Source organism: Corapipo altera, unplaced genomic scaffold (assembly GCF_003945725.1).
Source record: "Corapipo altera isolate COAL_440 unplaced genomic scaffold, ASM394572v1 77b, whole genome shotgun sequence".
Lineage (NCBI taxonomy): Eukaryota > Metazoa > Chordata > Aves > Passeriformes > Pipridae > Corapipo > Corapipo altera.
The window spans coordinates 4,203,106-4,224,377 of NW_020884933.1; the positions used below are offsets into that span (position 1 = coordinate 4,203,106).

Here is a 21,272-nt window from a genome sequence, read left to right on the forward strand (position 1 = left end):
GCAAAGAGGGGCAGCCTTTGGCCTGTGCTGAGAACAAATAGAGTAGAAATGGGACAAAAGCTTTAGCAGATGGACATTTCAGCCAGGTCTCACTCAGGTGAGCAGTACCAGATGCACTGTCCTGTTACTGACTAAATCTGGTCATTGTCTTGTACTAACAGTGTCTGGTGTGAAATAAGTTCAGCTCTGTTACAGATAAAGGAGAGGCTGAACTGCAGTGAGGAGGGAGCAGGAAGAGGGATGTGCTCCAGGAGCTCGCTGGAGTTTCTCCCCAAGCTTGCTGTTGGAGCAGTGCAGCTCTGCTGCTTCCCTTTGCCATTAGATGGAGCTGTGGCTGAGCAGGAGTTGGCCTGGGGAAATGCTCTGCATCGGACCGGGCAGCAGCTCCAGCTGCCCACTGGCAATCCCTGGATGTTGGAGGACTTTGGTGCAGCACTGTCTCTTGATCTCTAGTTTTCCACTATAAGAGCTGCCTCTGGCATCACTTATTCCTGTTACTGTTTCACTAAGATACAAGCCATGAGTCTTCCTTTTCTCCCCATCAGCTCATTCCTGACTCCTTTGTGCAGTGCTGTGGAGAGTAGTCTGGGTGTGGAGTGAGACCTGTGTGAACAGGAAGAGCTCTGCCCACATCAGTGTCTGCAGGAGAGGTGGAGGAGAGGCAGCAGCCATTGCCCAGCTCTGTGCTGTCAGGGCTGAACTGCTCCTCCATCCAGATTAATGTGGGGAGGTCCTTGCTGCATCCACAGCAGTGGGGACTTAGGGCTGTTGGGAGCAGAAGGGCCCAGCTGTACCAGCACAGCTGACAGTGCTTGTCTTACCCACAGAGAGAACGTCCCCCACCGCCAGCCAAGCCCCCGCCCGACGAAGAGGAGGAGCAGCATGTGGAGAAGAAGATAGGTCACAGTGCTCCCTCTGAGGTATGTGGGGCTTGATCTGGGGTGTTTTATGGGAGAGTGGTTCAAAGACCAGTTTTAATAATTTGGGAGGAGCCAAGGATGCTGTTACCTCCTGTGCTAGTTGGGCTGTGAATGTGAAACATTCCTTCACTCAGCATTGCTGCTGTCCTTGCCATGGGAACTTCCTTTGTCCGCTTCTTCCAGGGCACCTCAGTGTTGACCTTCAGCCTTACTTTCCTATTCTTGGCTGAGAATTCCCTTAGGAAGAGGCTTTTCTGAATCACATTGTGATGTGGACCATTGCCACTTGTACAGATCCCACCACGTGCATCTTCACTTGGACCGAAATGCAGACACACCAAGAGTTCCTGCTTCCTCTGAGCTCCCAGCTGTGGAGGAGCTGCGTGGGCTTGTGGGTCCCACTGACATGAGCAGGGAGCAGGGGCTTGAATTCAGCTGAGGATCTGACCGAGCACATCTGAAAGCTGCCTTCTGCATCTGAGCTGCTTTCTGATGGAACTAAAGCTCTCACGTTCCATATTGTTGCTCCTGGGCTTCCTATTGCTCATCCTTATTCACCTGCCTGTGAACCTCAAATACGAGGGCTCTCCAGGAAACACGGCTGTGGGAAACCACAAATGTGTCTTGGCAACTTCTGCTGACACCCAGGAAAACCTTCAAAGCAAAGCCAAATCTGTGGATTTTCACTCTTTCCCAAGGGCAGTGGGTTGTGTGTGAAACCCATGGAGTGTGTACCACCTCTGCTGTCGGAGCAGGCTCTGGTTCAACACATGCCTTCTTTGAATGTGCTGATCTGCTGCAGTTCTGCAAAGCATAAATGGGATCTGTTGTCTGGAGTGTGTCAAATGCCCACGAGACACGAGTGAACATGGTCTGCTGTCATACAACTGACTTCAGAGAGAGTAAAGCTCTGAGCTGTGCATAAACAGGGGAAGTGGGCTGTGACATTGTGGACTGATCCCTGCACTGCTGTTCGAATGCAGAGTGTGATAACTGGTCCTGTGCCTGGCTCTGGCAGAGGAGAGCTGGGCAGCAGGTCATGGCATAATTGGGAAGCAGAACTTGTTTATGACAAGAAACACGAGGGAGGCAAACGTGCCCTGACTGCTCCTGCTAGAGGTATCTTGCCATGTTTAATTATCAAACACCTGCTGTGTTGTCCTGCCATTAATGGCTTTGGAAGCATGATCCATTAAAGGGAATCTTGCTGGCAAATGGCAGTGACTCACTGGGGAGATCTTGATTTGTGACCAACTTCGGTGATAGAACTTACGGGCAGTGTGTGGCTGCCTGGAAACGACCTTCTGGATGTACTGATGAGGTAGTTTGGGGCTGATCCTTTTCCTTTGATTGCTTCTCCTGGCCTGCTCTGCTTTTCTCTGCTTTCTTGCCTATCTTTTATCACCTCAGTGCATGTTCTCTCTGGGTCAGGCAGGCGTGAACAGGAATATGCTTTGGAGTGCTGTAAACATCTCGCTGCAGCATCCCAATGTGCCATCCTCCAGCCCTGCTCTCCTGTTGGAGCCAGGACAGTTAGTCATTGAATATTCTGGAGTTGGGCCAAACTCTAGTTTCCAAAGTAGTCTTTTTATTCCTTGCCAAGCTGGAGCTATCAGTTAAAACAGATGAGTGTAAACAAACTTTTCACTTTCATCATGGAAAAATGTTGGTACAAACAGGCAAAGGAGCTGATTGTGTGGAGGTGCTTGAGTGGTGCCTTTCACTATCTCCAGAAACCTTCTGGGTTTGGAGTTGAGTGAGAGCCTACATTGTCAAATTAAACTCGGGTTCCAGCTGTTTACTGCTCGTCTCCGGAAGGGAAGTGCAGATCAAGGACAAGGCGCCACGGTGGTTCCAGCAGTTTGGTCTGCAGCTCTGGGAGGGAGGAGAGAGGAAGAGATGAGTTACCCTTTAGAAAGTCTTTCAAAGTCCTCTGCTGTGGATTAAGCACATCTTAAAGAGTATCCTTATTATTCACCCACAGCATCTTATTTTTGGGCTTTGCTAGAAGTGAACATTTGTATGTTGAAACAACGTCTGAGGAACTGGAAGCTGAATTGGAAGAAAGCTTTATTTGGTTTTGCTGCTCCTGGTCTCAGAGCAAGCACAGTTCTCCAGCAATGGTCTTCATTTTGAGTGAATTTGAACTTGAAACTCTATTTTAAGGCTTGGAAGGATGAGAGGTGGAGAAAATCAAGTGTAACCAGGCCCATGGATACCAGCACAAAAGTTCACAAAGCAGAAGTTGGGAACTATGTGCTGCTGGGGAGCTCCTGCCTTCAGTGCATTTAAAGAGGACAGCACAGGAATCATCATCCACTGGAGTGTCAGGAGAGCACCAGAGCCTGGCAGAAGGTCCAGGCTGCTGCTGTGCTGACAGGCTGCTGCTGGGCAGGATTTTTCCAAGATCACGGGTGAGAACCTGTTACCTGCTGTTCTGGTCTGATGGTTTTGTGCCACCATCTGGTCAGAATTTTTTCCCTAATTTGCTCATTACAAGCTCCTTCACCTGGAAGGGAGCAGGTCTGCCTGGCAGCTCCAGCTCAGAGCAGGTACAATAAATACTTCCCGTGCCGGACAAAGCTCGTTTCCTCCTATTGAGAAAGTTGCTTTAAAAGCCAGCTGGGCTCGTGCAGAACAGCACATGGATGTTGGAATCCTGTCTGTGCTGCTGACTCCTGGGTGTCTCTCCAAGACTCCCTAAGCTTCCAGAGCTCCTGGCTGGGTTGCAGTCAGGTAGGTACCGATTTGCCCTTGGAGCAGCTCTGGTGCTTTCACTTTGGGGCAGAGGAGGAGGTGGTGTGTGGTCTGCTGGTGAGGCAGTGGGAGGTCCAGGAGTCTGAGCAGTAGGAGCCCTCTCTGGGGGTGTGTTTTGTTCAGACCTGTTCTTCCCTGTCCTGGCAGCAGGTAGAGATCATTTGCTTTCTGGCTTTGGGTTGGCTGTAGTTACACATGGGATCACAAAATGGTTTGGGTTGGAAGGGACCTTAAAGACCATACAGTTCCAACCCCTTGCCATAGGCAGGGACACCTTCCACTAGACCAGGTTGCTCTAAGCCTCATCCAATCTGGCCTTGAACACCTCCAGGGATGGGGCAGCCACAACTTCCTATCACCCCATGCCTCTCCCCAGCTCTCTTGGAGCCTCTTTAGGCCCTGTTGCCAGGGCTCATTACCAGGTCATGTTGAGCTCCTGGGGCAGGGTTGCATCAGTCTGCCAGGATCTGACCAGGAGATGGTGCTGAAAGGCAGCCGACTGTGCTGGCAGGGTGCCCTGAAGGCCAGTTTAGCCCCATCAGCACTGGGATGGCACCCAGGGACATCCAGGGCCTGTCATCCTTGGCATTGGTGTAGGCCAACATATGAGTCTGCAGCAAGACTTGTCTGGATCCTGTGCCAAAACCTCGTCCCTGCACATGGATGGTAGCTTTCCAGAACAGCCTGGGGAGGGTCTGCCAGGGTTCCAAACCAGCTCTAACTAGAGGCTTTGGGGGATTTAAATAAGTACAGTCACTGCTGCACATCCTGGAGTTAAACTGAATTTATGCAGTGCTGCCTGATGCCTGTCCATCCTGAGGTCAGAAATGCTGGATCTGAGAAGGTAGCAGGTATTTGGGCTTTTGTTCTTTTCAGCCCTGTCCTAATAGGGCCAGCAGCTAAATAGTGAATGACAATGCAAATTCCAATAGCAACAACCAGTCTGAGTTGGGATGAACAGGAATAACGGTCTCAGCTCTTTTCCCCCTCCAGGCTGTCTGCAGCTCTTGCACAGTGAGTCAGTTGGTCAGTGTTGGAAAGTTATCAGCATCCCAAGATACTAAAAATTAAAGGGGGTTTGGGTGTTTGTTCACTGAGGGGGTTAAAAAAAAAAAAGGGGAGGAGTATTAGATTTTGGCTCACATTCTGCAGCAAAGGTGTTCCCTCTGCTAATTCCTTGCTTAACCCATGGCATAGAGGCTGTGGGCTTTATGCCAGGACAAAGCATTGCTTTGCAGAGCTCCACATTGTGCTGTTCTTCATTAGGCCTCTGCTGCCTGGGGGAAGAGCAGGGGAAGTGGAGCTGAGGAAGAGGAACACCCGTACGAGCTGTTGCTTACAGCAGAAACTAAGAAACCGGTTGCAGTGGACAGGAAAACAAAAGGTGAGTGACCATCCAAAGAACAGAGCACTTCAAGCACTTCCGTGCACTTCAGGAAAATACAGAGGGCAGAGGGCAACTGGAACAATGAAAGTCTGTGCTGGGTGGGGGCTGGAGGGTGATTGTTGTGTTTCCTGGTAATCCTCCCTCTGGTACAGGAGAGCTCTGAGCGTTCCTGTACAGAGTGTACGAGGAGGAAGGGCAGCTGTGCTGTGGGATAGCTGAGAGATTCTGAGGACCTGCTCTGTGAACTCAGAAATACCCAAATCTTGTGCTCAGCTAAGCAAATGCAGAGGGTGGGAGGCTGGAGGCTGTTCCAGGGGAGATGAGCAACACGAGCATTCCAGTGAGCCGTGTTCTGCATCCAGCTGGCGCTGCAGGTTTCTGCTATCCTGCTGTAAAATCAACATCCTGCTCTGTGTTAAAGCTAATTTGAGATGGAAACTAAGAGAGGAGGAAAACAAAAGTGTGTACAGCAAGAACTAGAACTGATACAGATCCGTGGGGTAGCCAGGTATATATTGAACCAGTCTCTCCTCCCCCAGAGGGAATTCTGTGCTTTACGAAGGATCTGGGAACACCTTGTCTCTTGTATTTAGCTGTTGTTGGCTTTTTGGCTTTCTTGCAACCACAACAAAAAAGATTTGTTTAGAGAGAAAAGATTTCCAGCTTTATTCAAAAGTCTTGAGCAGGAATTTGGAAGGATTTAATTTGGACTCTCACACTGGAACCCTTCTCATTCTGAGGATGGACAAGGAATGCCTCACTGAGTGCCCTGTCAGACCTGCAGGTGTTTTTCCTCCTTGCAGCACGTTAACTCTCGTTGCTCAAGTCCTGCTGCTCTCCTTACTGGCCCAGGGTGGCACAAGAGGTCATTGAGTTCCCACCAGCACTTGCCAAAGTCCCCTCGCTGCCAGAGGCAAAGTCTGGGAGCTTTTCAGGTTGATGCTTTGCAGTCTGGGCCAGGAACAGACCCTGGGTGACAGCCACTGAGCCAGAGCTTTCAGGCTCTCGTCAGCAGGCAGCTATTGCTGGTTATTCAAGCACGAGCTGTTCCAACTGCTCCACTCCTTTCTCTGGCTGCTGTGTCCAGTCTTGATTAGTGTGAGAGGAGGTGTGTCCTAATTATGTGTCAGATTAAAGTGAAACCTCAGAGTAATGCAGCTGTATGTTCTTGATGCAAAACTCTTAACCTGAACACCTGAAGACATCATGAGAGGTTGCAGGAAGATCTTTAGCCTTGTACATATCCAGAGCAGAGTCCTGTCTTTTAATCTGCATCTGGAAGGATAAAAACTGTGACTTCAGGGTTTGCACTCCATGGAAAGTGTTGCTGTGTTTGTAACAAGTGTGAAGCCCTTCCCACTGTTGTAGTGGGAGAAATCCAAGGATGCAGTTGAGTTTTCTCATCTTCCAGGGCTTGCCTGCTCTTTAAATGCTGTCAGTGGCTGATGGAGGGGAGAAGATGCATTTAGGGAGTAGCAGAGTCATTTTGGCAAAGAGTTAAACAAGGGCTGAGGGAGGAGGGACTGAAGCCTTCATTGGGGTGTTGGAGAATTTTTCCACCTCTGGATCAGAAGGGTCCTGGAGCATCAAAGGCAGCAGCTCCATCCCAAGACATGGAACAGGCTAAAGATGGCTTTGAACTGCTTCTTGGCCCTTGATCTGAGGGTCTGGGCTTCTGGATGAGTTCTGGAGCAGTCTTTGGTCAGGAGATGAGGAGTTGGGTTCTTGTGGCTGTTGGAAGGGCGTTTCAGGGCAGCGGAAACGCTGAATTTCAGGCACGCGGGTTTAATGGTGCCTTTCATCTGTGATAGCTGCCTTTGTTCCTCTGGCTGCCAGTTGTCCTGTGTCCAGCCAGCAGATGAATGTGGCATTATCCACTGGCTTTGGTGGCCTTTGTGTGTGTTAGAGCAGCTTGCTATCACATGCTGGGAGAAGTTGGTCTCATGTTTTGGGCAGAGTATCAGAAGTGGTTTAAGCCAAATACTCTCCCTTTCCCTTTGCTGTGTGGTCACAAATGTGAAGTCAGAGCACTCAGACCTTGTAACAGGGCATGAAAATAAGTCAAGAGTGGGAGACTGTTGGTACAGTGACCAGAAGGAGACCTCTTAACTCCTGCTGCCTCAAAAGAGGAGATGTGATGGAAGGTGAATGTGGAAAAGATCTTTGAGTTCTGATGTGTCTGGCTTCTCAGGAATCACCCCCAGGTGCTGTCAGCAGTGACCAGCTGCAGGTAGGACTGACTTGGTGCCTTCTGATAGTTATTACAGACTGATGCTTGTTGAGGTTGTTCTGTGCTGCTTCCGTAGGACAGTGTCTCATTACTTTTTCTGAAGAGGGGAGGGAGTGCACAAGAGCACAAGTTCGGGTGGATAAACTCTGTCTGGAATGACTGAGCTTGGTGAGACTAACACAGGAGTGTGCCATCCTCAGCTGGGTTCCACAGGCACTACAGGCTGTGCAATGAGCCCGTGGTTCACTTCTGCAGGTGAGGTTATTTTTGCCAGCTTCCTCCTCGGGCCTTCTGTGCCATGGGAAAGAGATTTGCCTGCTCCTCACTTGACAAATTCTGGCCTGATGTAGCATGGAAAGCCTTTTCCATGTGCAAGTCAGAGGCTGCTGTATGCCCTTTCTGGTTTTAAGGTTGGGGAGCTTGAGCAAACAGCAGCTGCAGTAACAGCTTCATTCTCCTAATCCAGGGGCATGAGACAAATCCTGCTGTTGATATATAGGGAAAGAAATCCAGTCGAGGCAGGGTGGTTGCAGCTTAGTGTGGAGTGTTTAGGGAAGTGCTTCGTATCTGGAGTCCTCAGGCTGCTGGCAGGGAAGCTCTTAATTAAATCCTCCCAGGGAAGCAGACAGTCTGTACCCAGGAATAGGCTCGTGATCCCAGGAAGGGTTGGAAGCAGCCTCTTATGTGGGTGAGACCTGCAGCAGGCTGTGGCCAAAGCAGTCAGGATCAGTCAGATCATCTGTGCTGGGGTGTAAAATCAACAAAGAGAGTTGGGCAGAAGTCCCTGTAGTAGTTAAAAGGTGTAACTGGAGGAGAATGACCCTTCCAGATCCCTTAAAATGTGAGGCCTGAAGAGCCCTCAGTGTTCCTGCTGTGTGCATCTCAGTGATAAAAAGGAGTGAGATGACTCTTTTCTTTCTGCATTAGTTGTTATGTCTGCAGCTTTCAGGACAGGCTCTGAAATGTGTCCTGCAAGATGTTCCTCACATCTTCTGAGCAAGTGCTGTTGCCCTCACTCCGTCCATTCGTTCCCTGGCAGCTGCCCTGAATTTTGGAGTCCCTCCTCGGCTTGCAGATGAGTGGGTGGCTGTGATTGCTGTCCAACAGGAGCCCTTTGTGAGGCACTGGAGCTGGATTTGGAGCATTTTGTTCTGGCTGGACTCAAGTGTTCCAGCACGTGGCACAAACTTTTGCCAGCCCTCCTCTGCCTTCTGCAGAAATGTCAGTAAAGGTTAAACTGGGGCATGGAAGAAATAGTTTCTAAGGAAGGGAAGAGGTTTGGAAGAAAGACTGCAAAAGCTTTCTCCTCCCCACAGGTTTAGGTGAGTGTCCCTTCACTGCTGTCCTGCTCACCAGTCAGTGGCTTTGCATTAGTACCACTCTGGCCAATGACTGAAGCACATCTGATCTCCTCTGAGGTTTCTCCTCTTGAGGTTTCTCTCCAGCATTGCAGCATCAGAGCTTTATGCAAAGTAACTGAGTCCAGTCTGGCCTTGCTTTCTGGGGTGCTGCTGCTGACCCCCCCTCCAGCCAGTGCTGGGACCTGCCTCTCCCTTGGCGGCTCCAGTCACAGAACTGGTGGTTTAATGTGCCCGTGCGAGAGAGTCAACAACTACTTCACTGTCCTGGAATCTCTAACTCACAGGATCCAGGATGAGATAATCCCTCACATCACTAGATCCCAGGGAGCAGTGAGGGCTGTGGTGCTGCCCTGGCTGGGCTCTGGCTGCTCCCGGCCCTCCCGTGCCTGTGTGAGGGACATCGGGCACAGGGTGCCTGGGACCCCCACACGAAGGCAAAGGACTAATTCAGCCCTTTCCTGCCCATTTCTGGTGTGAGGGCAGACCACAAAACCCGATGGGTGTTGGTGTTTGAAAATCCCCTGCTCAGGCTTGGTGCTGGAAAGGTGCTGGGGGAAGGAGTTGGGCTCACTGCTGCTGCTGCTGACAGGCTGCTTTTATTTAAAGTAGAATTCATTATTTTGCTCACAGAAAGGAGAGTTCCTTTGCCTTGGCTTCCCGGAGCTGCTGTCTGCAAGGCAAACAATTTCCTCTTCACATCCAAACATCCTCCTTGTGTTTCAGAGCCTCATTATTGGGGTGCTTTGCTTATTGTTCCTTTCCAGCATGGATTTTTGGTCCTCGGACTGAAGAGGTTCTTCAGCACTAAATGGAAGTGGTTAAAATTCGCAAGCAATGCTGGGAGGGCAAAGGAATCCTGGGAAACCAAAGTTAGACTTGTTGACTTGCTTTTGCAGTTGAAACACTTGCTGAGCTGTGACAGGTGAGTACAGGTGTGTGTGCACACGCTTGGCACTGGGTATCAGTCAATTATTCATGGTTTATGCAGGACCCTGGTACCTGATATTAGGGCTGCTGGGGCAGGAGTAGCACGGAACCAGTGTCACGTTTCTGGGGCAGCTGGTGCTCTGCCAGCTCCAACCATTCTGTGCTCAGTGGTTCATTGCAAGAGAGACCTTTTGCTCAAGTTTTTTTTATTGCATAAACTGTTTATTTCTCTCCCCTGAGCAGGGAGGAGAGGTTAAACTCAGAAACCACTAGGGAGGAAGGCAGTGGGTTTTTTTGGGAGTGGATTTTGGAACTCGCAGGTCAATTACAGTCCAGGCACTTTCCCACCCTGCAGCCCGTGCCAAGAGCGCGGCTCCAAATAACGCTTTGGCCTTTATGGAGACGGATCAGATGTTCCAGGAGCCTCCGTCCCTGCTGCTCCCACCTCACTTGCTCTCTCTACAGGATATAGTTAGCACTTCTCTTGGCCTTATATAGCAAGGCCTGATAGTTAGTGTTAACAGGAATAAAACAACACGGAGAGCTGCCAGATTGCGTAAATCGGGCCAGTGTTTGGAATTTCATAAATGCCATGACTTTGGGTACAGGCTGAGCACGCGGAACAATACGGAACTGTTCTCTCTTTATCTCTCCCTCCCTCGCTGAGGGAGGGCAGGGAAAGAGCTGGAATTTTGCTGCTTCTTCCATGTTTTTAATTTCCCCCTCCTCTCCGTTTCCATTCCCTCGAAGACCACAGGAGGAGCAGCGGTGGCCGCAGCCAGGACCCTGCTGACAGCCAGGACATCCAGGTGCCAGAGCAGTTTTCAGGGTTGCTTCATGGTTCTTCTCCGATCTGTGAGATAAGTGAGGACCCTTTCAGGCTCGTTTCCTCTGCAGAGAAGGGGGGCACAGAAGCTACAAGCCAGCCTGCTGCTATGCAGCTGGAGGATGCTGACTTACCTGGCTCAGGATCGGTGCGGAGCAGCTCTCCAGAGCGGGAGCAGGCGGTGGTTTACGCCACGGTGCAGCACACGCACGTCAGCCGGGCGGATCCCGCGGCCGTAGTCACGCCCCACGTGCCGCAGCACCCCGGCGGTGCTGAGGAAGAGGGGGACAGAGCTGTGGGCAGGGCCCACCCGGGCAGCAAGCCCAAAGCCGAGCTCAAACTCAGCCGCAGCTTGTCCAAGTCGGACTCTGACCTGCTGACCTGCTCCCCGACAGAGGACGATGCCATGGGGAGCCGCAGTGAATCGCTCTCCAACTGCAGCACTGGGAAGAAGCGGCTGGAGAAGTCCCCGTCCTTTGCTTCGGAGTGGGATGAGGTAAGGCTGAGCTTGCTTGAGAGCCTCTGTGCCTCCTCTCTGCCACACTGCCCTGGGGGTGTCCCGGGTGGGTTCTGTTGCTTTCGCTAACTCTCACATGGCATTAACAGACACATGCTCAGGTGGGAGTCTGTAAGGTGTCAAGTGCCAAAAGATAGAGTTCGTTGGAGTGGGGGAGAAATGGAATTGCAAGAACTGAGGGGCTTTTCAAACTGTCAAAAGTTTTTTGCTCAAATGCGGGGCTTGATTTCTTTGGAGCAAGACGTTCCCAAAATGAAGGAGACTTTGTAACAGTGCCCTTTACCAACCTTTATCCTGACCTCCTCCTTCCAGTTCTTCTCTGTGGACTCTCCCAGCACCTGGAGATGTTGTTGCTGGTTCTGCTGCTGGGGGGGTGAGAAGTGTCCGGGGTTCATGGAGATGGAAGGAAGAGAGTACTTAGGTTGGTTTGTGTATTGAGTAGCTCCCACTTTCCTCCTCACACACTTATTTCAGCGGCTGGTTAGCAGTCACTTTATCATCATATCGGACGCCCGCGGATAGTTAAATATTTCATGCTCCAAAAGTTGACCCTGGAGAGCCAGTGGGGTGAGATTAAGTGTCCCTCTGAAATTCAGCACTGCAGCATTACTGATACATTCTTTGGGGATGATTCTGTGCTGGGAGAGCAGCGGCTGCAGAAGTGATAAGCTGGGATGAACTCCTCTTTGTACTCTGAAGGGAACTAACCCCCCCCCCCCCCCGGCGTGGTGCTGGGGGTGTGGAGCCGCGTGTGCTGGGCGTGGAGACCTGTGGGAGGGTTGTGCCCCTGCTCCCCTCTCTGCACAGGCTGTTGCTCAGCTGCCTCTCCGACCCTGACTTGGAGAGAAGATCACCTTCTGTGGGAGAGGGGGGTATTCAGAGATGCTAAAAGCAATGTGGGAATTTGTCCTCAGTATGAGCCCATCCCTCAGTCCATTCTCTCCCTCCCCCTCACTCCCTGCTGGGTCTCAGGGTTGCCAAAAAGATGTTTTCCTCTGCAGCTGCTTGGGCTGGAGAGGCTTCACTGTTAATTGCCCGGGTCAGTTGTACCACAGAGTAGGGAAAGAGTGCAGCAGAAGGTTTTGGAAGGACTGGATAATTCCCCGTGCTTTTATCTGAGCTGTTTGCAGCAGACACTGAAAGGGCAGAAGAAGCCTCTGACGGCAGTGCTGCACAACTGCAGTGGTAGCAGAGGTCAAGTGTTGGGCTGCCTGCCCCTGCCTCTGCTTCCTCTGCTCAGATGAACCCTTGGAGCTGCTTCCTCCTGCTTGTAAACAACCCCCTCATTTCCGAGGCAGCCAGACAAAATCTGCTTTTGCTTCCCCTTATGTTTAGGTGAGAAAATCAGAGAAAGAATGTGAAAAATTCACATCTGTCTGCAATGGGGCAGGTCTCACTTTAAAAAAAAAAAAAAGTACTATTAAAACCTGATGGTTTTGTCTTCCTGATTTCTGGCATAATGGAAACATTTTGTGGAATTGCTGTAGTCTGGCAGCAGCATCCTGTGGCCAGAGCACTAGTTTGCCAGGGGGAGTCACAGAGCAGCACCTGTGGGAATGGCTGGGGGTTTGCAGGATTTGTATGTGCAGGAAGGGGTTGGTCTAGCTGGTCATAATGGCAACAGTGAGATTTAAACACAAATGCAATGTTGTCATTGGGAGTTGAATTAGTTTCCTGGATGGGATAATGCAGCTGGTCGGAATTGGATGCAACTTGCAACCTCTGAATTTACCAGGCCAACATAAACCCTTTTGAGCCACCTCTGTTAGGGATCGTTTGGCTTTTCCTCTGTGTTTAGGGGAAACAATGGCATATTTATATTATTCTCTTAATCTTAATAGTCTTTATGCAGGTGACTATGGAGGGGAGTGATCTCTGTGCAGTTCCCAGCTGTAACCAGCAAGCCAAGGGCTCTGCCTGCCGGCCTGGCCAGCAGTACGTGTGCAGGGAGGGATCTGTGGTGTCCCTGGCAGATGGGATCCATGGCAGAGGCTGAGCTGGCACTGCCCTGGGCCGTGGTGCCTGTGCTCAGCCACCCTGATGGGGACAGCAGAAAATCTGCTGCTTGGAGGCGAAGGGTCACGTCCCTGCCCTGGCTGAGCACTGCCAATGCCCTTTGTTGGAAGTGGAAGGTGGTGCTGGCTTTGCCAAAAGGGTGGGATGGGGAAGGAGTGATTCACTTGGCAAAGCTCGTTCCTGTTCCCAGTTGCAGCTCCCCTACTCCAAGGACTGGCCTGGAGTGCTGCTCTGTGCTGCTCAGGAGCCAGTTCAGCCATGTCCTGTCACCTCCTGTCCCTGCCCCTTCCTGGGAGTCCCTGTGGTGGGAGCTCTGTGCGAGCCAGGCACTGAAGCTCTCTCATCACACAGCCATGCCTTTCCCAGGAGAAAATGCTCTGTCCCTGCTGGAGTGGGAAGCAGAGTGGGGGCAAGGAGGCATGTGAGGGGTAGAGCTCACAGTCAGCATAAATACATGAATCCTTCCAAACCTGGCTGAGGGCTGAAGTGATAGATTTGGGTTTTGTCATTGGCTCATGAATATTGAGCGGGTGGGGATGATCTTGTCAGCTCACAATAACCTGTGTTTGCACCCCTGGGGTGGGAGGCCTCTGGCACCTGGCTCCACTCCAGCCCCACTTCCAGAGTGGATTAACCTGCATCTGCTCTGCCTTCCTCCTCTGCAGAGCAGCTCCAGCCCTGCACATCTGCCTGGCTCATGCCCCCGGCTCCCAGCAGAGATCTCTGCAGTCAGGCCTGGGGCTGCTCTTCTGCCTTGTAGGTGTTGGTAAGAAAAACGATCTGTTAAGAGATCAGGGCAAGGAAAGAGGCAGGCTGCTGGGAATTAGCCTCAGACCTGGCTCCCTACATCCCTTAATCCTCCACTTCCAGCTGCCTATCAAGTAAGTGGCTCCGATGCTGAATTTTTAATGATCGTGGCACTCAGAGGTTCCAGCATCAACCTCACAAAATGAGGTGGTTCTGTGTTCTGACTTCAGCTCTTCTAGGAAGAGATTAAACCTCCTCCAAAAGTAATTTAGGGAACTGAATAAAACAGGCATGTTACTTTAGCTTTTTTTAGAAAACAGGAGGTGCACAGTCCACCACTTTGATGCATTTTTTTCCCCCAAGTGAATTAGTTGAATAACTAATGAATATTCTGTAGCTATTTATGGCGCTGGACATTCATCTCTCATGACTAACTGCAGTGGTGCTCTATGTCTCCTGTGAGAAGAATGCTTTCCATCTGCAATAACCATGGATGTGGTGTTTCACTGATTCCTGACCTGTTTTGGGGGTCTTAATGTCCCCTAAGGGTGGATGCCAGGAGCAGATGGCACTGCTGTGGGTGCCTTTAAACCTTGTCAGGACTGTTGGGTGTGCAGTACTCAGTGGAATCAGTGCCTTAATTACAGGCTTACAGTGGAGGATTAACAACATTTGCATCAAAAGGTGAAACTTTCAGAAAGCTCTTGATGCAAAACCTGCCACTGCCTTAAAACACCCAGGAGCTGAAATTCCAAGCTGCCAGCCAGCACTGTTGAAAGAAAATGCAAATATCTCCCTTGTTCCTCAGGCAGAGCTGCTGGTTCTGTGCCTGATGAAGTTGCATCCTGAGAGCTCAGGGGTTTGTGTTCTGAGCTCCTGCCACTCACCTGCCCGGAGGGGCTCCTGTCACACCCCTCAGCACCCCTGGCTCGCCCTGCATGCTCCGAGGACATCCCTGCCCTGCCGTGGGGGCACGAGGCTCAGTCCTCACTTCCCAGCAGCCTCTCCTCCCAAAATGTTTCATTTATTCTCTTGGTTCAAATGTTAAAGTCTCAGCACTTGGCTTGCCCCGGGTGTGGCTGGTGGGGCCGGGCAGGGCCCATTTCGGAGCACGGTGGCTTCATCTGTCCCTGGTGTCCCCTGCCCTGAGCTGGCCCTTGTCCTCTGCTCGCCTTCCAGTTTTCCCTTTGCCTGAAGGGGTTTATAATTCATTTTTGTCTAGGGAGAAGCAGTAACAGGGTCAGTATTTTTGGTCTGATTTCTGCTAAAAAGGCAAGGTCATCAGGATCTTAATCACCTTAATTATTGGGCTGATTATTCTATTATCTCTGGATCCCAACGTTTCCTCTTGTTTTTCCTGTGCTAAGTTCAGGAATTCTTACATCATTCCTCATGTCCAATCTCTTCTCTTTGCCCCCAGTGGTGAGATTTCCTCCATCCTGATGAACTTTTTGAAGTGAAAGCTTTTGTGTTGCCACCATTTTTATATCTGCTGCAGAGGGGCAGCCTGTGGAACTAAGCCAATCCAAACCAATATAAGACAAATTAATGGTTTTACAGGTTGGTGTGCTGTTCTGAAAGGCAAATGCATAAACCAGGCTTTTCTCCTGTGTTTAGCAGCAAGGGTAAGACACAATAGGGATGATATTTGCCAGCTCTGAGTGTTGTCTCAGTCCATCAGAAGCACATTGGTGACTCTCCCTGGGGCAGGTCTGACAGGGCAGTGAGACATGGCAGGTTATTGCTACCTGGTGGGGGGAGCCTCCCATCCACCCTCAGAAGGGTTGTGAAAGTGGCCTCAGACAGAGGCAAATGCTTCCTGACATCCTCTTCCTCGTGGGTCCCCCCCTCAGGCTGCACATGGAGCTCTGTCAGCAGGAATAGTTCAGCAGCTCCATCCACCTCTGGGGGTGCTTCTGGTACCTCCTCAAGTGAATGAACTTGGTATTTGTGAATCAGGAGCTTTTGATTCTTCTGTGTGAGCGATGGAGCTCTGCCGGATGTTTTGGTTATGTAACAACCTCGTGGTCGTTTTGGGGACGGTTTTGTTTTTTGAGAACAGAAATGTCCGGCTGCAGTGCCCTTACTAAATCCAGTCCTTCATTATGTTCTCTTCCGCTTTACAGTGCATCTTCCAGCACTTCAGAAGCTTTTCTTTTCAAAGTCCTCACAGCTCTCTCATCAGCCTGTGAGTGACTTCCCTGTGCTGCTTCGTGTCCCGCAGGCTGGAGCCAGCCCTGCCCCAGGAGCATAACGTTGGTTTGGAGTTTGTGTTGGGAGGAGGGAATACAGACAGTGAATTGGTTCAGTATTCTTCAGGGGGTTCTGCCTTTTTTATTGTAGCTGTTGTCCAGCCATTTCCCTGCTGTGGGCAGATGTGTTGCTGCATTTGACCATTTTCTTGTCCTGTCAATGTTGGATTTTACTGGGTGTTTGTCAAAACAACACTGATATTTGGAGGGCTCTGAAAGTGCAGATTCCCCACACACTGTTGTGAAATTGAAGTTTATGCTGTAAGTTCCTTTTGGTATGTGTTTAGATTTGTAACTTTGGAATTTGTACTAAAACACAGGCTGGAGAGAGTGGTATGAAGCAACAAGGCCTGGTCCTGATCCAAATGAGTTTCTCAGAGACCATATTAAGCCTGAAATTGTGTTTGCCTTTATCACAGTTGCAGAATGATTTAAATAAATCCCAAACTGAGCAAGTCCTCATGCTGTGTGCAAGGCACATGCTGCCGGGGAGGATGGGACACAGAACACTGGAGTTCAAGTGCTGAAATGTGCCACGAACAACTGACTGTGTAGTTTAACTTTGAATTAATAGATTGAGCATTATGTTTTCCAGGCCTTTGGTGTTTGTTATGCTGAGTTCATACAGGCTGGTGTCTCTTGGAGACACAGAATATATTGAACGATGAAATACGAGCCACGTGCTCCATGGGATGGTGATGGGAGAACATAAGCTGAAAGATTGTAAACTGAACCAGAAGTGGTTTATGGGCTGTCACCAACCTACAAATGAGACTCATGGCTCAGATCCAAATTTTCCAGGACTGTACTTGCACTGAGGAGTCAGCAGGTATTGTCCCAGACCCTTCTCCTGCTCCATCCCTTTCAGAGTTTCTGGTGGATGCTGTGATCCAGCCATCCCTCTGCTCCAGGATGTATCCCAGCAGGGGCTGAGCAGCCTCGCTTCCTCCAGGGATTCAGTATCAGTCAGTGATGTACTTGGGGTTTGCTGTGGTATTGGTGCAGAATGGAAATGTTAGTGGTTCTGGGCTGCCCCAGCATTGCCCATCGACCTCACATACCCCTAGTTCTCCCCTGGGTTTCAGAGGTGATCCCCTGGGCTGTGATGGGGCTGGTCAAGTTGTCACTGGGGGTTTTGTTGTGCTCAGGGGGGTTTGAAACTGTAGAAGCAGCTATAGTTGGGGGTTTGGTTTTTTATAATTTGAAACCAAATCTGCCCCATCCCCCCGTTGTTAAAGCTTAGAAATAATGAAGTCTTAACCCCTGACACTCTCCTGGAATTGCAGAAATTTAAAAGACTGATAACTTTTCCACCCAACTTTGTAAGTAGCTTTCCAGTCTGAAATCTGGTGCTGGAGCTGCTCTTGTCTGCAGAGCTTGAGCCCCAGGTGAGTTTGTACAATAGGTTATGAACCCTCAGTAATAAGGATTTATAATGAGAATCCTGCTATATTCTTAATTATGCTCCTGCTACAGGGTGTCATTACAGTGCACTAATGCCCTCCATATGGCAGATAGCGTGTATTTGGTTCTGTGTAGCTTTATTTAATTACAGACTGTGATCTGAGTAACTTCGCTGCTCGGGCCCGTGCAGGTGCACTGCAGTTCATCTCCCTCATGCTCAGGCCCTGCACTGGTGCTTTATAATCCACCAATTTGGGAAGGGGGCACAGAGGAAGCAAAAGGCATCAATCCCATGCAGGGTGGTGAGGCCCTGGCACAGATTGCCCAGGGAAGCTGTGGCTGCCCCATCCCTGGAAATGTCCAAAATTGGATGGGGCTTGGTCTAGTGGAAGGTGTCCCTGCACATGGCAGTGATTGGAACGAGGTGACCTTTACAGTCCTTTCCAACCCAGAGCATTTGAGGATTCTAGATTTGTTTTCTTCTCTCAGGATGACCTTGCTGTGTCCTTGGCAGCCCCTGATGCTTGTGCAGAGACCGAGAACAAACTCCTGCATTTGTGTTGAGGGTGACTGTAGGTTTGTGAAGCCCCTTCCAGAAAGCTCCAGGAGCATTGAGATGCCACAGAGGCTGGTTGAGTGTCACCCTGATGGGGTGCTGCTCGACCTAGTGATCTCCTTGAGGCCATTGGCTCCTTTGCTGCGAGTGCTGCGAGGTGGGGAATCGCTGTGCAGGACTCCAGTGTCAAAACATCCCCTGTCCTGCAGCGGGACAGACCTTGGCATGCCACGTGTCCTCCAGGCTGGCTTGGCCTCACCGGCCTTCTGCAAACAAATGCCTCTTCCTCCTTTAATAGAACTCTGCTCAGGACAGTTGGTTTTGAGTAAAGCTCTGTTTTGGACTCACTGGCCAGTTGCTATGTTTCCGTGGCCGCCTGCCTGCATGAAGAGCTCACCCCTTCCCTGGCCCCGGGGGACTCTGGACCTCACCCTGCTCCTTATGTCAGGGCACTTTTATTTTTCAGCAAAACATAGGCAAATATGAAAATACATCCAAGAACTTCAGTCCTGGTAACTGCTCTGCAGCTCCTTCCTGTTGTATCCCTGGTTTGACTCTAACGATTCCCCATCCTTGCAGCCTTTCCTTCTCCCAGAATACTTCAACTCTGCAGGACTTCGTCTCCTTTCCTGGTGGGGTTTCAGGGCTCATTGGCCAAAACATTTTCCCATCATAGAGCTACCTGCCCCTCTTGGTAGTATTAATTTAGGAGGCAAAAGCATTTTGCATTTTTATCTCTATGGGTGTGAAAACAAATAAATAATTAAATCCCCACCCCAAACTCACCCCACAGCACCAAGCACAACCAGGGACGGGCGTTTGGTGCTTCAGTGGAAAAACACAGGTTAAGCCAAAACAAACCAGAACTGAGTGTTCAGGCTACAACTAAGTCTGAGCTGCAGCGCTATATTTAAACATGGTATTTTTGTATTTTAATAATTCACCAGTGGGAAAGAACAACCTAAAAAACTGTAGTGTAGGCTATTTCCAAGGTATCTTCTGTTCAGCCCCATCTGAGTGCTGGAGTGCAGGTGAGGAAAGGCTGCAGAGGACAGGGATGCTCTAAAGCATTGGTTCCCTCTCTAGGTTTGTCCTTCCCCTCGTTTTTCTCTTTGCAGCCTCCTAAGAGTTAAATTAAGCTGGTCAGCCATAAGCCCGTGTTTCAGGCGGTGTGTGACTCTGTTTGAGGTGTTTGCTTTTCGTGGAGAGCTGAGGGCATGAGGCAGGATTTCCCTCTGCATTAATGGTGATAGTTGTGACTGTGTGTAACTGTGACTGATGCTTGGCAAAGGAGGGCTGTGAAAGGTAATCCTCTGCCACGTGATTATTTAATTTCCATTCAGTTTTATATAGCACAAGGCAGTTCTCTGCCTTTGAGGAGAAGGTCGTGGGTGTTTCAGTGCTGCAGAAGCACCTGCGAGTCCTCATGGTGGTGTTGGGATTGGCAGTGCCAGGGGCTGAGCCTGGGCAGCATCAAGTCTCTCCTGAATTAGGAAAGGACAGCACAAAGTAAACAAGGGAACTTGGCTGGCAACTTGTTAATTTTCAACTTGAATCCAGCTAGAGATTCCCAGACAAGGTACAAGAGCAGCTCCAGCTCAGAAATGTACCTTGTCCTGAAGCTGATGGGCACCAATCTGCAAAGCTAAACGTCCTTAAACTTCTGGAGCTTAAACTGAATTGACCTCAAGACCCAAACTGTGCAGTAAGTGCTCAGGATTGCAGCAGTGTCCCAGAAATCCTCTGCAGCCTGTTCAGTGTCTGTCCATGGGAAGGAATAGAACAGACAGTACCAGAGCCCTGATTCTGCACCATCCCTTTATTTCCTTCCAGTCCTGCATGGCCACAATGCCCTGAGGGCACTGTGAAATTTGAAGGTTTTGCTGGGGAGCATTTGCTGCTTCAGGGAGGCAAAACCATCTGCTTTGGTGGTTCTTGCTGAAATGAGCCCTGCAGAACTCAGGTGTCTCCCAGCAGTTTCAGCAAAGATCACATTTTAGTCCTGGCTGTGTCCAGGGGCAGAGGAGCAAGGAATGTTTTTGCCTTTAAGACAGGGTGGGACCCTTGTGTGCATTCATTCCAAAACCCATCTTTAACTGGAATTTCTTTTTAGGTCATACTTCCCTTTTCTACCATACATGTTTGGATTCTGATTATTTTTTCCCGGGCTGTTTTTTCTAATCTCCCAGTAAATGGGCATTAGCTGTATTTCAAGCCCAGTAGAGGTGCTTGTCCTTATGGTTTTCCAGGGGTGGGGATCCACATCCTTACTGGCCCTGTTACAGCTCACACGAGTGCCTTCTCCCTGGTGAGATTTAATGCTGCAAGTGCACTGCCCGCTGCTCCCCGCAGGCAGGAAGGGCTTTATGGAGCTCTGCCTTGGCAGGAACCTTTTAAGTGGTTTTTTCTTTGTTTCACCAAGTCTCTAGCAGAGGTCAGCTCCAGGCTGCCCCTGACTGTGACCCCAGCCCCAGGGATGGTTTTGTTGGAGCTGCTTATTTCCAGGCTCTGGCAAGTTGTGGAAGGGAAGGCTCTACAGAGCACCAACTTCTGCAAATCCCTCTGAGCCATCCATCCTGATGAGGACTTTCCCAGGCAAAGTGTCCAGGGTACCTCTTCTGGTTCAGAGGTGCCTTAACATCCTTCCCTGAATTTCTTTGGCTGTCATGTGGCAGTGAAATCCCAGGCTGCTTTACCTTTTTCTGATTTATGAGTAATGCAGCATGTGCTTTTTTTATTTCCAGATTGAGAAGATCATGAGTTCCATTGGTGAAGGCATTGACTTTTCCCAGGAGCAGCAGAGGATCTCAGGTGTGTACTCAGCGTGTGTCCATCTGTCCTGGCAGTGCTCTGCACACAAACAAGGTGCTGGTCTCTTTAACCTGCTTTGGCTCTGGGAGGGAGAGGAAGACTCTGGCACAGGAGGAGCAGATCTGGGCTTCCCATGTGATGCTCAATGCAGCTGCCAGGAATTTTAATTCAACGCTCTCCAGGAAGATTCATTTAATTTTACAGAATGCAGCTGCAGGATTGTCCTCCTGGCTCCTTCTGTGAGGGCAGTAGCTGTGCTGAGCAGGGCTGGGTCATGCCAGTGGCAGGTCATTGCAGGTCCCACGATGTCTGTGCCCTTCAGATGTGGTTAATCTGCCAAGTGCCTCAGTGAGGGTTATCCTGGGCATTCCTGAAGGCACCTGTAGGTATCGATACTCACTGAATGAGGCTCTTGGAGGACACGTGCTTCCCTCTGTACTTAAAGCGTGAATTCCTTTCTCTGCCTTTAAATCCTGAGCAAATGCAGAACTTGAGCTTGCTGGAGAGCTGCCACCACAAGGGATTCTGTCCTTTTAAATCCTTCACCTCCAGGCTGCTGCC

The 21,272-nt window shown here is 50.2% G+C and overlaps 1 protein-coding gene across 1 annotated transcript in view; it reads left to right on the top strand.

Annotated features, from left to right (window-relative positions):
- Window positions 1-21,272, top strand: part of ANKS1A (ankyrin repeat and sterile alpha motif domain containing 1A) — a 71,724-nt gene that overhangs the window by 25,242 nt on the left and 25,210 nt on the right. Inside the window, 4 exon segments of the mRNA XM_027659849.1 lie at window positions 828-920; window positions 4,944-5,061; window positions 10,333-10,904; window positions 20,645-20,711. Of these exon segments, the coding sequence (XP_027515650.1) occupies window positions 828-920; window positions 4,944-5,061; window positions 10,333-10,904; window positions 20,645-20,711 (850 nt within the window).